The following is a 14,772-nucleotide window of genomic DNA, read 5'->3' as shown; positions in this document are numbered from 1 at the left end:
ACAAAATAGTAGAAACAATATGGGTCAATCTGCATTCAGGATCCACAGTTCTTTTTTTCTGGATGTGGAGAACATTTTCTATCATGAGTTCTTTGGAATTGTCTTGGATCATTGCACTACTGAGAAGAGCCAACTCTATCATAGTTGATCATCACACAATGTTGCTGTTACTGTGTACAATGTTCTCCTAGTTTTTCTCACTTCAGCCAGCATCAGTCCACTTAAATCTTTCCAGGTTTTTCTGAAATCTGCCTGCTCATCATTTCTTACAGCACAATAGTATTCCATTACATTCATACACCACAACTTGTTCAGCCATTCCCCAATTGATAGACATTCCTTTGATTTCTAATTCTTTGCCACCACAAAGAGAGCTGCTATAAATATTTTTGTACATGTGGGTCCTTTTCCCTTTTTTATTAACTCTTTGGGATACAGACCTAGTAGTGGTATTACTGGGTCAAAGGGTATGCACAGTGCCTGGGTTGATTAAAAAAATGAATGGCTGTTTAAGTACTGAGAGATCAATAGTGGTGATGGTGGTAGTAGTGTAGTAGTAGTAGTAGTAGTAGTAGTAGTAGTAGTAGTAGTAGTAGTAGTAGTAGTAGCAGCAGCAGCAGCAGCAGCAGCAGCAGCAGCAGCAGCAGCAGTAGTAGTAGTAGTAATTCCTATTTATAGAACCCTTTATGGTTAAGCTAAATGGTTTGACAAAGCAGTTTCCTTAAAGCATCCCTGTGAGGTAGGTGATAGGAATATTATTGTTCCCATTTAGTGAATAAATAAAACAATGTTCTGAGAGACTGTGATTTGCTCAAGGTCAAACACTTTTTATTGTCAACACCAGGACTCAAGCCCAGTTCTTTCACCCTCAAGCCCCCTCCATTATCCACTATACCAATGCTGCTTACTTCCTTCTTTGCACTGGGGAATATATATTCCTGGAATATGTTGTTGTTGTTGTTTTTGGTGAAGCAATTGGGGTTAAGTGACTTGCTCAGGGTCACACAGCTAGTAAGTGTTAAGTGTCTGAGGCCGGCTTTGAACTCAGGTCCTCCTGAATCTACAGCTGGTGCTCTAATCCACTGTGCCACCTAGCTGCCCCAAATGTCTACTTCACCATAACTTTTTTTTTAATTTGTGGGGCAGTGAGGGTTAAGTGACTTGCCCAGGGTCACACAGCTAGTAAGTGTCAAGTGTCTGAGGCCGGATTTGAACTGAGGTCCTCCTGAATCCAGGGCCAGTGCTTTATCCACTGCACCACCTAGCTGCCCTATTCCTGGAATATGGAATAATAATAAGAAAAAACAATAAGACCTTATTTTGATCTAGCACTTCATGGTTATAATTCACATTCATTAGCTCATTTTATCCTCATAACAATGCTATGATATAAATAGGGTTGGTATTATTCCCATTTCACATATGAGCAAACTGAGATTCAGAGCAAGGTAATGGCTATAGCGTCTTCCTTTGAAGAAATTTAATCTGTACCTTGCCAGCTTATGTATTTCTTTCCCACATGGCTCTTGTTAGGAAGAAAAAACATGTGACAATCCTTGTTGGAAAAGTGGAGAAGATGAGTACCTTGGAATGCATAAAACCCATATGTCGTGATTCTCACCTCTTTCTCTTGCCATCAAGCTGTGCTGTCTAAAACTGGCACTATCTACTGGGCAAAAAGAATAGGGAAGCTATATTTTATGTATTCCCCTTTGACTTCATGCTATTTAGATCCTTGTTGCTATTGCTTACTAACCTCTCCATCATTCACTCTTTTTTCATTGAGTTCAAACCTTCACTTGCAATCTTATTCTCCATCCCAATTCTTGCTGCTATTCTCAGTCACTTTAAAATTCATGTTGATGATCCCTAACAGCCCTGGTCTTTCAGGTCATCAAGTTTATTGCCTCTCTTTTACCCTTGTTTTCACTACTCTACAGAAACGCGAAGCAGGTGTTCACATCAGTTCAGCCAACATTGATCAGGCCCCTACCATGTGTGAGGTACTGGGCTAGGCACAAGAGATGATGAGACAAGACCATTAAAAGAGTCCCTTCCTTAAGGGAGTTTATGTTCTTCTGGGGGATACAATTTCCACAGTTAAATACAAGATAATGGTGAGGAGGAAGGAAACAACAGTTACTGGGTAAGGATTCTCAAGGCTCAGATAAACCTGAAAAGAAACTAAGGATTCTAAGAGGCAGAGGTGAGGAAGGACATGTCAAGACCAGGGTATAGCCTATGCAAAGACATGCAAAGGTGAAAAACGTGATTTAGGAAGGTTATTTTGGCAGATATGTGTAGGAGAGATTGGAGAGCACATAGAACTGAAGAGAAGAAGACCAATTAGGCAGCAAGTGTCCTTGTCTAGGTGCAAGGTGATGAGGAACTGATAGGGGAGTGGTTGTCATGTGAGTGGAGGGAAGGGATCCGATGTGGGAGATTTTATAGAATTGATAGGACTTGGCAATCATTGGCTATGAAAGAAGTTGTGAAGGAGAGGAAGGCAGGCAAGATAATTACAAGAATAGTCTTACCTTTTGCCCATTTGTGCTCTGCTTGTCCTCAACTCTGAGTTACCCCCAACATTTGCCTTCCCAAATCCCACTCCAGGGCTGATGAATAACTGTTGAAGAAAAGTCACAAAATTTTGTGTATGTTCTACAGTTTCATGCAATCTAATCTCATTTGGATCTTCACTGCTGAAGTGATCCTTGTATTCTTCTCTGAGGGACTTGTCACCACCTCCCAATGATTGTTGCAAACCTTCTTCTCTCTACATCAAACTCCATTCTGCATCCTTCTTCCTCAGCAAATTACCCATCTAATTTATTGAGACCAATCACTGTGAGCTTCTGCGTCTCCCTGACACACGTCAGAAGATTCTCTTTATCTTCATCTATTTTGGGGGACGGGGCAATGAGGGTTAAGTGTCTTGCCCAAGGTCACACAGCTAGTAAATGTCAAGTGTCTGAGGCCGGATTTGAACTCAGGTCCTCCTGAATCCAGGGCTGGCGCTTTATCCATTGCACCACCTAATGCCCCATATCTTCATCTATTTTATCCTCTAATCGAGTCTCTGGGTAGGGAAAAGGATAAACACATATTAAGTGCCTACTATATTCCAGGCACTGTACTAAGCATGTTACAAATGTTATCTCATTTGGTCTTCACAACAACCCTGTCATAAAGGTACTATGTTATTATCCTTATTTTATAGTTGAGGAAACTAAGGAAGAGGTTAAGTGACTTCCCCAGGATTATACAACTAGTAAGTGTCTGGGACTAGATTTGAACTCAGGTCTTCCTGACTCCAGCCCAGAGCTCTATCTATTACAAAGTAACCGCTCTTGCCAAGGCTAAACCATTTACTCTTGTTTTTGTTCTCAATTCATTTAATTTAACAAAAATGTATTCATTGTTTACTCTGTCCAAGTACTGGGGATACTAAGACAAAATCAAAAATGGAATAGTCACTGCCTTCAAGGGGCTTACATTCCACCAGGCAGGTGAATCTAATCCAATAAACATTTGTTCAGCACCTACTATGTGCAAGGTAATGGATTAAGCTGGGCTATAATATGCATATTAATAAGTGTAAAACAAGTATAATACAAGTAATTTAGGGGGACAGCATTACCAATGGTGGATCAAGGAAAGATTCACAGGGAAAGTGGCTTTTGAGATGAAACTTGAGGGAAGTCAAGAATTTTAAGAGGAGAAGATGACGAAAACATGCAGTCTAGAAATATGAGTGGTTTGTGCAAATGCAGAGGTGGGAGGTAGAGTGTAGAAATTAAGGAATAGGGGGCAGCTAGGTGGCTCAGTGGATAAAGCACCCACCCTGGATTTAGGATTCCCTGAGTTCAAATCCGGCCTCAGACACTTGACACTTAACTAGCTGTGTAACAGTGGGCAAGTCACTTAACCCTCATTGCCCTGCCCCCCCCCAAAAAAAAACCCACAAAAAAGAGATCATTAAAAAAAAAAAGAAATTAAGGAATAGGTAACCTAGTTTGACTGGAATGTAGAATCAATGAGCTCCCTCTATTCTCTGACTCCACACCTTTTTTCTTCTTTGTTTCTTTCTTTCTTTTCGGGGACAATGAGAGTTAAGTGACTTGCCCAGGGTCACACAGCTACTAAGTGTCAAATGTCTGAGGTCGGGTTTGAACTCAGGTCCTCCTAAATCAAGGGCTGGTGCTTTATCCACTGCACTACCTAGATGCCCCCACACTTTCTTAATTATAGATACCCCTCTCCAACACATTCTGTCTCAGTTACTGAGACTGTTAAGTGAGAATAACACCACCAGTGACTAGGATATTATATCTCCTTTTTGGTCCACAGTATCCTGGATGATAAGTTACAAAACTAGAAGAAAAATTGTCCAAATCAATTATTTTATAAGAGAAGAAATCGAAGCCCAAATTAATTGTGACTTTCTCAACGTCTCACTTATTGTATGTAAATAACAGCTGGGATTAGAAGAGTGATCTTCACTCTGCACTATTTTGGGGGTTGAACTAGCTGATAAAAAAGTACCCTTCATCTTTAAGGTCTTTGAGTCTATGAATTTATATCACAGAAGATATTGAATATATGTAAAGTGCCTTAAATTCTGAGAATATTCAGTGGTATTTCTTTGGGTTCCTTCAAATGATGGAGACATTTTCCAGTTAATGCTATTTAAAGCTTTATTATTTGTTTTGGGTTTTTTTTTAGGGCAATGAGGGTTAAGTGACTTGCCCAGGGTCTTGACTAGTGTCAAGTGTCTGAGGCTGGATTTGAACTCAGGTCTTCCTGAATCCAAGGCCAGTGCATTATCCACTGGGCCACCTAGCTGCCCCTTAAAGCTTTGTTATTGATTTTTACCCTCAGGATTCTCAGATAATCTTTATTATTTGCCCTTTAGACAAATAGGAGAAAACTTAATAGTTCCTGGTGGAGTGAAAACTATTGAGGCCAATGGGCGGATGGTTATCCCTGGAGGAATTGATGTTAACACCTACTTACAGAAGCCCTACCATGGAATGACCTCTGTTGATGACTTCTACCAAGGCACCAAAGCAGCACTGGCAGGTGGCACTACCATGATCAGTAAGTACGGATGAATCATCCCTTGGGTGGCTGGGTCTGTGAAGGTTCCCTATCCCTGAGCAATATAATTAGGGTGTGTAGTAGAGGAATCAGGATCACTTTTGATCAATTATCCTCTTTACTACCACACACAAATATTTCCCGGGCAGCTATCATGTAGAATACAGTGTGTTAGCATGGTTGGCAGCAGCAGGTGGGAGGAGTACAACGATGCATTAAAAAAAGTCCTGCTTTCATATTTCACCTCAGGTTTATTTTGTTGAAACTTCATCTTTTATTTTTGATGATTACTTTTACCTTTGCAGGATATGTTATTTGAGGGTGCAACTCAAATCTCTGTTGCTTTCTGGAACATTCCATTCCATTTTTTATTATTCCTTATAAATTAGGAATAATTCTGGGTTATTCAAAATACTTTTCCTAGCAAATTGAAAACCTTTTCTTTTGCACACACATATGTGTACACATGTACATGTATATAGGTATATATGTATAGATATACATAAATATCACATACCTGTCTTCTAAGGAAATTCTGGAGTTTAACTGTGACATTTGTAGGTAATTTAAATTTAGGATTTTTAATCTACTTGGAATCTATGGATGCTATCAAGGTGTTCTTTATCCTCTGTATGCAATGTTTTTTTTTTTTTGTATTACTTTCCTATATTTTCCCTGCTCCATGTTTTATAATTTATTATTTGGGGGCAGCTAGATGGAGCAGTGGATAGAGCACCGGCCCTGGAGTCAGGAGGACCTGAGTTCAAATCCGGCCTCAGACACTTAACACTTACTGGCTGTGTGACCCTGGGCAAGTCACTTAACTCCAATTGCCTCACCAAAAAAACAAAACAAAACAAAATTTATCATTTGGGGGGAGGCTTATGACTCAAATCAAATCTGCGCATTTTATATTCAAAGTGATTCAGTCTGATTGTACAGAACTCATGCATTTCTACAGTGTTATTGCCATTTTTGTACGTCCTGTGAAATTTTGCTCCACATCTATATTCTTGCATTCTAAATATGTCATTCTTTTTCTCAGAGCTCTTGTTTTGGATGATTTAGCTTTTTGTTTTCTACATTGTGAACTCTTATTGTTCAGTTTTTCAGTTGTATCCAACTCTTCGTGACCCCATTTAGGGTTTCCTTGGCAAAGATACTGGAGTGGTTTGCCATTTCCTTCTCTAGCTCATTTTACAGATGAGGAAACTGAGGTAAACAGGGTTAAGTGATTTGCCCAGTTTCACATAGCTAGTAAGTGTTTGAGGCTGATTTTAAATTCAAGTCATCCTGTATCCAGGCACAGCACTCCCTCCACTGTGCTACCTCGATGCCCCAGTTAAATAATTGTGAATTCCAGTTTCTCTTAATTTCTTCTTTTAGTACTCCGTTCTCTGCCCCAAATTCTGGTTTAGTTTCCATCCTCCTTATTCTTGTAATTTTTATTATGTAACTTTCCTTTTCTGAACAATATTCAGAATTTCTTATCATTATTCTATTATTTCTAGATGTACTATAGAATTTATTGTCTTGCTATTTATTTTCATTAAGAGTTTTCAGGTTACTATCCATCATTGACATTATTCATTGTGTTCTATTCCCTTTTGCTTTTTTTTTTGGTTCATTTCTCCATCTTTTTAATTTTTTTTTATGAATCTAACTGCTGATTTATATGCTGGGGGTCTGGGCTTGTGGCCAACCTTTTATTCTCAATATTTTTGGTTCTCACGCTTTATTTTCTGTTCCTATTCACTTCCTATGGAGCCCCACACTGTTTAGCTCCTTCTTCGTCCATTGCCCTTCATTTTCATCTGTCCAGATCTCCTCATTGAAGATGTATGTAGATTTGGTTGGACCTCTCTGTTGGGGAGACTCGAAGAAGAGATAATTTTTCCGGGGTTTATACCCTCTCATTGCTCCAAGGAAGTCCTTTCTTCTTAGCCTTGTAATTCTAGGTCTCTTCTTTTGCCTCAATTGTCAGTTCTTCCACTGTGGGCCTGGGTCGGTTCAGCGTTCTACCTTGATTAACTGTCACTGACGAATGGTGATAGGCTAGAAGCCACTGCATCAAAAGCACATAATATAGCTTTGTCCTTTTGTCTGGGTGCACTTAGGGGTAATTTGATATATTACAGAGCCCTATCTTGTCATTCCATAAGGCTTTATATTGTGGGGAGGTCTTTCCTGTTTCTTCATGTCCAAGTCTTTCTTAAAAAAACAAAAACAAAACCAAGAAACCAAAAAACAAAAACCAAAAAACAGGTCACCCTAATTCTTCAGGAACCTGTGATTGGTAAAATGCTATTGGTCAACTTTGGGAGAAGGAATTAGCGATCAGCTGGCTAGCTTAAACACATTGGTGGAATGGCTGGGATCTACTGTGAGTCTCCTATTCATCCTGAGATACTCTAGTGGACACACAATTGAAGAGATCTTCAAAGGGGCAACCCAATGTTGTGCCTTATGTCTCTTCCAGGGATTGATTCTCCCTTTCTGCCATTCTGGGGCACATTAATTTTACCCTGGCAAACCCCTACATTTTCTGGAATGCTACTACCAGATCTCAGACCATTCCTAACTTCCAGACTTATGGTTTATATAATTCAAGGATTAACCCTCCTCCAGGGCCTCACATCAGGTAACTGGAGATAATACAGAGTAGTCTCAGAGGGCTATCAAAAGTAATAACCAATTTGTATAATGTTAAATGAATACTATAATGGGATTTCCTGGAAGAAAGATGCCTTAGGCTATGATTTAATCAAAGTCTCATAGAGTGAGAATGTGGTGACCTATAGACTACAAAGCCTTAGAGCTTGAACATTAGGACATTGAACCTAGAATGTTAAAGTTGGAGATAAACTTAGGTCAGGGAACATAGAATGTTAGAACTATATTTTATTTTATTTTATTTTGGGGGGGGCAATGGGGGTTAAGTGACTTGCCCAGGGTCACACAGCTAGTAACTGTGAAGTGTTTGAGGCCAGATTTGAACTCAGGTACTCCTGAATCCAGGGCCGGTGCTTTATCCACTGCACCACCTAGCTGCCCCTAGAAATATATTTTTTTAAAAAAAGAGTAAAAGGATATAGAGCTAGAAAGTTAAATGACTTACCCACTTAAAAAATAAATTGTCTAAATATACATGCAAATATATGTAAAAAATCAGACCTAGCCCAATAGAACATTTTAAAGCGAGCAAAATTGGTTTGTTTCCTCTTCCCTTTGTTTCAGTTTGCTTCCCTCTCTATCCTCCCCTGCTTCAGACCTTCCCACAATCATTCCCTTTGGGTTCCTGATCTCAGCTGGGTGACCATAAGTAGTAACTGATTAATTGGGTAACACTTTCATTGTGTAACAGTTGTTATGGCAAGATGTGGACTGGATGCCTTGGGTGGGGGGGCGCGCAAAGTGCTAAAGACCCTGAGAGTCTGAAGGCAAACTCAGGACTGGAGGGCAGATTCCTATCTCTTCCCCCCTCTCCCCTTCCGCCCGCCCACCTTGGACAAGGAGGAAAGAGAAGCATTCACAGAGAGGAAGAAGATGGCAGGGCTTTTCCCAAACATGGAGAAACCATTAGACTGTGGCTGCAGTGGCCATGTGCTTCCCTCAAACCCAGGTGAAAGCTAAAGGTATATTGGAATTTCTTACACAGATGGCTGGAACACTGAGGGAAAAATATGGCTGATGAGAGTCTTTCCCAATGCTCCTGGCTGTAGTTTAGATAGGAGTAACTGGTACCTATTTCTAAGTAATAAACATCAGTGGCAAACCCTGTTTGTTTTTGTTTGTTTGCTTGCTTTTTTTTTTTTTGCATTTTCTGGTCTTCCTTTGTTTATGACAGGAGGGTACAGGACAGATCTAGGATTTGTGCATAGTTAGAGGATATTCACTAATTAGGAGCATAATTATAATCTATTCATGTTTCATAATTAAACTTCCAAGGACAGAATTGTTAGGAACTTGAGGCTTTTAAAAATCTGCCTAATAAAACCATCATTATACCTAACATACTGCCCCCTAGTGTGACATACTTGGGTATGTGCTAGTATCCCCAGGAAATCCAACACTATTCTAGTTAAAATGCCTGTCTTCAGAAGGTACCTCATGGGCAAAAGGAAAACACTAATCAGAAATATTGAGTGCCTGGGAGGGGAATCAGGACATTCTGATGCCCATCAAAATGCACCACCTTTAGCCTGCCCCTACACATGTGCCTTTGAATAATAATACAAATGATAGTCACAAATAGGAGAGCTTATATTTATATCATGCTTTTCAGTTTGAGCCTTACTGTGATTCTGTGAGGTCACTAGTGTCTGTGTTTCTATTTTCTGCTTCAAGAAGAGGAAATTGAGTGACTTACCCACCTTCACGAAGTTAGTAAGGAAGGGAAGCTGACTAGAATCCAGGTTTTCTGATATGAGTTATGCTCAATTCATGACGAGATATCAACTGCCTAATTTCTCCATTTAAATTCTAGATATATAGAACCCTACCACTCATCCAGTGTCAGACATAATATCCTTTTTTTTTTTTTTTTTTGGCTGGGCAATGAGGATTAAATGACTTGCCCAAGGTCACAACAGCTAGTAAGTGTCAAGTGTCTGAGGTTGAATTTGAACTCAGCTCCTCCTGAATCCAGGGCCTGTGCTTTATCCACTGCGCCACCTAGCTGCCCTCAGACATTACATCTTGATGTGAACCTGGGGTATTTCTATTGATGCTGATTTGAAAGTTGTATGTCTGGTGCATTATTATTTTGCTTTGAATCAGAAGAGATTCTGTGAAAAAGAAGATTCATTCTATTATAATTAGAAAGTTATGGAAGCAGGGCAGCTAGGTGGCGCAGTGGATAAAGCACCAGCCCTGAATTCAGGAGGACCTAAGTTCAAATTTGGCCTCAGACGCTTGACATTTACTAGATGTGTGACACTGAGCAAGTCACTTAACCCTCATTGCCCCACAAAAACAAAACAAAACAAAACAAAACAACAAAAGCAACAACAAAAGAAAGTTATGGAAACAGAGATGGAAAGCAGCATAGAACACAAGACATAGGATGTGTAACGATTGGAATAACGCCACCTGCTGGATACTTACTGTAGAAGAGTTCTGCCCATGAAGGGAAGGTCTTTGAGGGCAAGACCAGGAGTCAGGAAGTGACGCGGACTAGTGGGAGGAGGAAGGAAGAGACTGGCGCTCAGTCTCGGGCTCTTTCCTCTGGACTCTGGTGGAGAGCAGAGCTAGAAATGTGCTCTCCCTTTAATAGATAGAAATCTAGGCCTTTTTCTTATCTGTTAAGGGTTAAAATTCTAGCTAAACTGTCTAAAATATCTAATGAGTGGTCGCCAATAAATTATAAGCTTTAGCAAGAGTTAGACTTTTAAGCATTTATTAAGGAGAATAAGAATTTGGTAAAGAGAGAAGAAAAAGGCCTAGATTTCTATCTATTAAAGGGAGAGCACATTTCTAGCTCTGCTCTCCACCAGAGTCCAGAGGAAAGAGCCCGAGACTGAGCGCCAGTCTCTTCCTTCCTCCTCCCACTAGTCCGCGTCACTTCCTGACTCCTGGTCTTGCCCTCAAAGACCTTCCCTTCATGGGCAGAACTCTTCTACAGTAAGTATCCAGCAGGTGGCGTTATTCCAATCGTTACAGATGTCAAAATCAGAAGAGACCTTAGAGATCATCTAATCCAGGGTTTTTGGGTTTTTTAAAAACATTTTTGGTATCATGAAGCCCTTCGCAAGAATGATGAAAATCCATGGAACCCTTCTTAGAATATTTGTAAGTACACTAAATAAAGTACACAGGATTACAAAGGAAAGCAATTATATTGCAATCCAATATGTAGATTTCAAGATGGAAATCGTGTGCATTCTAGTAGTGGGTTAGTAAAAACGGTCATTTTGAAGTAGTAATCAGCATAAATAATATCTTTAAAGTGATATGAAAATATCTGTGATTTCATTGGTGACAAAGTTACATTAGGTTTCCTCCATTTATAATCGAAGGAAATGCTTAAATTTCAGTTAGAAGTTAATGAAAATTGGGGCAGCTAGGTGGTGCAGTGGATAAAGCACCAGCCCTGGATTCAGGAGTACCTGAGTTCAAATCTGGCCTTGGACATTTGACACTTACTAGCTGTGTGACCCTGAGCAAGTCACTTAACCCCCATTGCCCCACAAAAAAAAAAAAGAAGTTAATGAAAATTAAAATGTAATTTTTTGCCCCATCCAAGTTCATGGACCCTCTGACCATGGACCCCAGGTTAATGACCCCTGATCTAAATCCAATCTTCTGATTTGACAGAATATATGTTTAGCCCCAAAGGAGGGAAATGAATTGTCCAAGTTCAAGGAATGAAGTCACTGTAGAACAAGATCCACAAGCCTTGGACTCCCAGCACAGGGCTTTTTTCCCTACAAGAAGTGGGTGAAGTCAGGGAAAATATCCAAGACAGATGAAAGACCTCCTAGTTATTACTGCTTTAGTCCTGCTTCCCTCCCTCTTTTTTTCAAGGGGATGGGCCTACTCAGCTAATCTTCCTAATAGCAACCCACCAGCTCCAGCAACAAGGCCTGGCTTGTACCTCATGAATATTGATGTAGCCATTGCTGTCACCACCTGTTGGTTAGGAAGGCTGCAAGGGAAAGGATTGGGACTATTTTGCATACAGCCAAATAAGGGTGTGATTGAAGAGAGTGAAGGGAGTAATTGCCTCCTTTTATCTTTTAATCATCTTAAGGGAAACTGTTGATCACTATGTGGATCTCTGTTTGCATACACATGTTTGCTTCACACTGTACTTTGTCTAAGACAGCACAGCAAATAAAGTGGCAGGGAAAGCCTGAAAAATGGGGCTGTTACAGTAAATAGATGTCAGGGGAGCTGTGATAGAAAAAGAAAATTTCAATCTCTGGGAATTTTAGGGCTCATGGGGATCCAAACCAAAGAGGCAGCTAGACTCCTTGATTTCCAAGTCCATTGGCTTATTTGAATACAGTTGGTCTCACTTATTACTAAAAAACTTTATATAAAAGAGAAATGTTTCAGGAATCTCACATGGGACTTTTCTGTACACATGTAATCATCAAAAGACAATTCATGTTTTCTCTTCTTCTATGTGACTTCTTCCAGTTAAAAGTCCAGTAAAACATGATTTACTCCACAGTGGACATTAGTTTTGTCTTCTGACTTTAGAATTACCAAATAATTCTACTATAGTATTAATGAGCAAAAAGCAGCTGAATTTTTTTCATTGTATTCAAACATGTTCTTTATACTAAATAAGGTATATCAAAACTTGTGTTTGGGGAAAGAAAAGCACAAGAAACAATTTCATGGTGGTTGCTTCTGTAGAGCTTTCTGATCTGAAGAGTAATTGTTACTCAAAAAGATTTTGTTCGAATTAGGCTAACAGATATTTTTGCATTTCACCAGTTATTTTACATTGAGGAAATCAGCCTTGGCAAATGCATTTTTCCTAGGTTTATGAGCCTTATTTAAAGCTGAAGCAATTATTTCAACAGTCAGTACTAGGCATGGAAAGTCAATTGGAAATTGAAACATGATTGTGTTGATTGCTCTTTCCTTAAGGTGAATATTAGCCATGGTCTTTTAACTGTGACATCTGATACTTTCAGACACATTAGATCTGATAGTGTAAAGGAAAGAGATAGCAACCCTTAACCTATGAGTAGCTGCAGCTATGGGTTTTCTCCATCCCTTTCCACAACTCCTGTTACTACAGAAACATACAGAGACAGTAACTCCTTTCTCAGTCAGTAACCTGGAGTTGCAGAGCAGTCAATCTCAACTCCACTAGCCTTTATTGATTAATTGATTGATTGCATTATTTCAGGGAAATGAATAGTCTGTCTATCCACTGAGTCCTACACTATACTTCAGGAAGACTTCTTATTTTGGCTTGGATGATATGGGCAGAAATGGTCTCTAGAGAGCTTTATGTTGCTGTTGAAGGTCGGTAAAAGGAAGGAAAGACAGGAGGCAAATAAGGAAGGAGGGAGGGAGGGAGGAAAGAAGGAAGGAAGGAAGGAAGGAAGGAAGGAAGGAAGAAAGAAAGAAAATGGCAACTAGTTTGTATAGTAGATAGAGCACTGGGCCTGGAGTAAGGAAGACCTGAATTCAAATCTGTGCTCAGATACTTATTATCTGTGTGACCTTGGATAAGTCACTTAACTACTCTCTGCCTCAGTTTCCTCATCTGTAAAATGGAGACAATGGTAGCAGCTAATTCCCAGTTTTGTGAGGTTAAAATGAAATAATATCTGCATAGTACTTTGCAAGTTTTTAAGCACTATATAAATGTAGGATGTTAACATTATTTTGTTATTATTAAAATGGTAGTCTTTTGACTGTATTCTTACCCAAAGAGAAACTAGATGTACTATAACATTTTTAAAATGTATTTTTTTTGTCAAAACTTTCTATTACTTGTTTTTTTGTTTTGTTGTTGTTTTTGCGGGGCAATGGGGGTTAAGTGACTTGCCCAGGGTCACACAGCTAGTAAGTGTCAGGTGTCTGAGGCCGGATTTGAACTCAGGTACTCCTGAATCCAGGGCCGGTGCTTCATCCACTGCGCCACCTAGCCGCCCCATCTATTACTTGTTAATACAGTATAAGCTCATGAACTTGGAATAATGGTCCAAGAGAGGGAATAAATCAACATATTAGACTTAATAAAATGCCTGAATTAAATAATATTTGTAAAGAAACATGTTAGTTTGAATTAAATCAATCATAAATAAATAGAACACTGTTCAAAAGAGAGTTTTGCCCCTAACTTGCTATGTGATATCAGATAAGTTCCTTTTCTTAGTTTTTTTGTTATTATTGTTGTTGCTCAATTGTTTTAGTTGTGTCCAACTCCATTTCATGACTCCATTTGGGGTTTTCTTGGCAAAGATACTGGAGCGGTTTGCCATTTCCTTCTCCAGCTCATTTGACAAATGAGGAAACTGAGGCAAATAGGGTTAAGTGACTTGCCCAGAGTGACACAAATTTGAACTGAGGAAGATGAGTCTTCCTAATTCCAGGCCCAGGGCTCTATCTACTGTGCCACTTGCTGCCCATTTAGCTATAAGAAAAAAGATGAAAACTTTATGTAGGTTGGTTCCTTCCACCTCTGACTTTGTGTGTTCTAAGAACTCTTCTGGCGCCAATATTCATTTTTTAAATTTCAATGTCCCTTTTTGCTCTAGCAGTTTATGATCTTACCCTATTGGGCATTGCCCTTCATCATTGTCAAATATATCATGTAGATTAAACTAAGATATGAAATATTAAGAAGTAGAATGAGGTTGGTTCATCAATCATTTATGATTCCCAATTAAGTGAAAGTTTTGTTTTTACTCTAGAATTACCAGGCAGCTGGTGGTGCAGCGGATGGAACTCTGGCTCTCGATTCAGGAAGTCCTTAGTTCATATGAGGCCTCAGACCCTTACTAGATGTGATAGCACTGGACAAGTCACTTAATATCTATTTGTCTCAATTTCCTTAATTGTAAAGTGAGGATAGTAGTAGCACCTTCCTCCCAGATTTTTGGTGAAGATCAAACAAGGCGGTGTCTGTAAAGAGCACTTAGCATAGTATCTAGCACCTAGTAGCTACTATATAAATGCTTATCTTCCCCACTGGCATGTCCA

The 14,772-nt window shown here is 39.5% G+C and overlaps 1 protein-coding gene across 2 annotated transcripts in view; it reads left to right on the top strand.

The window, feature by feature from the left end:
• The window catches only part of CRMP1 (collapsin response mediator protein 1), an 83,663-nt gene that overhangs the window by 38,204 nt on the left and 30,687 nt on the right, over positions 1-14,772 (top strand). For both annotated transcript variants that reach the window (XM_043971612.1, XM_043971613.1), the window contains exon 3: positions 4,916-5,100. In XM_043971612.1, the coding sequence (XP_043827547.1) occupies positions 4,916-5,100 (185 nt within the window). The remainder of the gene's footprint in view (positions 1-4,915; positions 5,101-14,772) is intronic.

Source organism: Dromiciops gliroides, chromosome 6 (assembly GCF_019393635.1).
Source record: "Dromiciops gliroides isolate mDroGli1 chromosome 6, mDroGli1.pri, whole genome shotgun sequence".
Lineage (NCBI taxonomy): Eukaryota > Metazoa > Chordata > Mammalia > Microbiotheria > Microbiotheriidae > Dromiciops > Dromiciops gliroides.
Note: the sequence above shows the minus strand (reverse complement) of the source record. Positions and strands in the feature narration are given on the sequence as shown.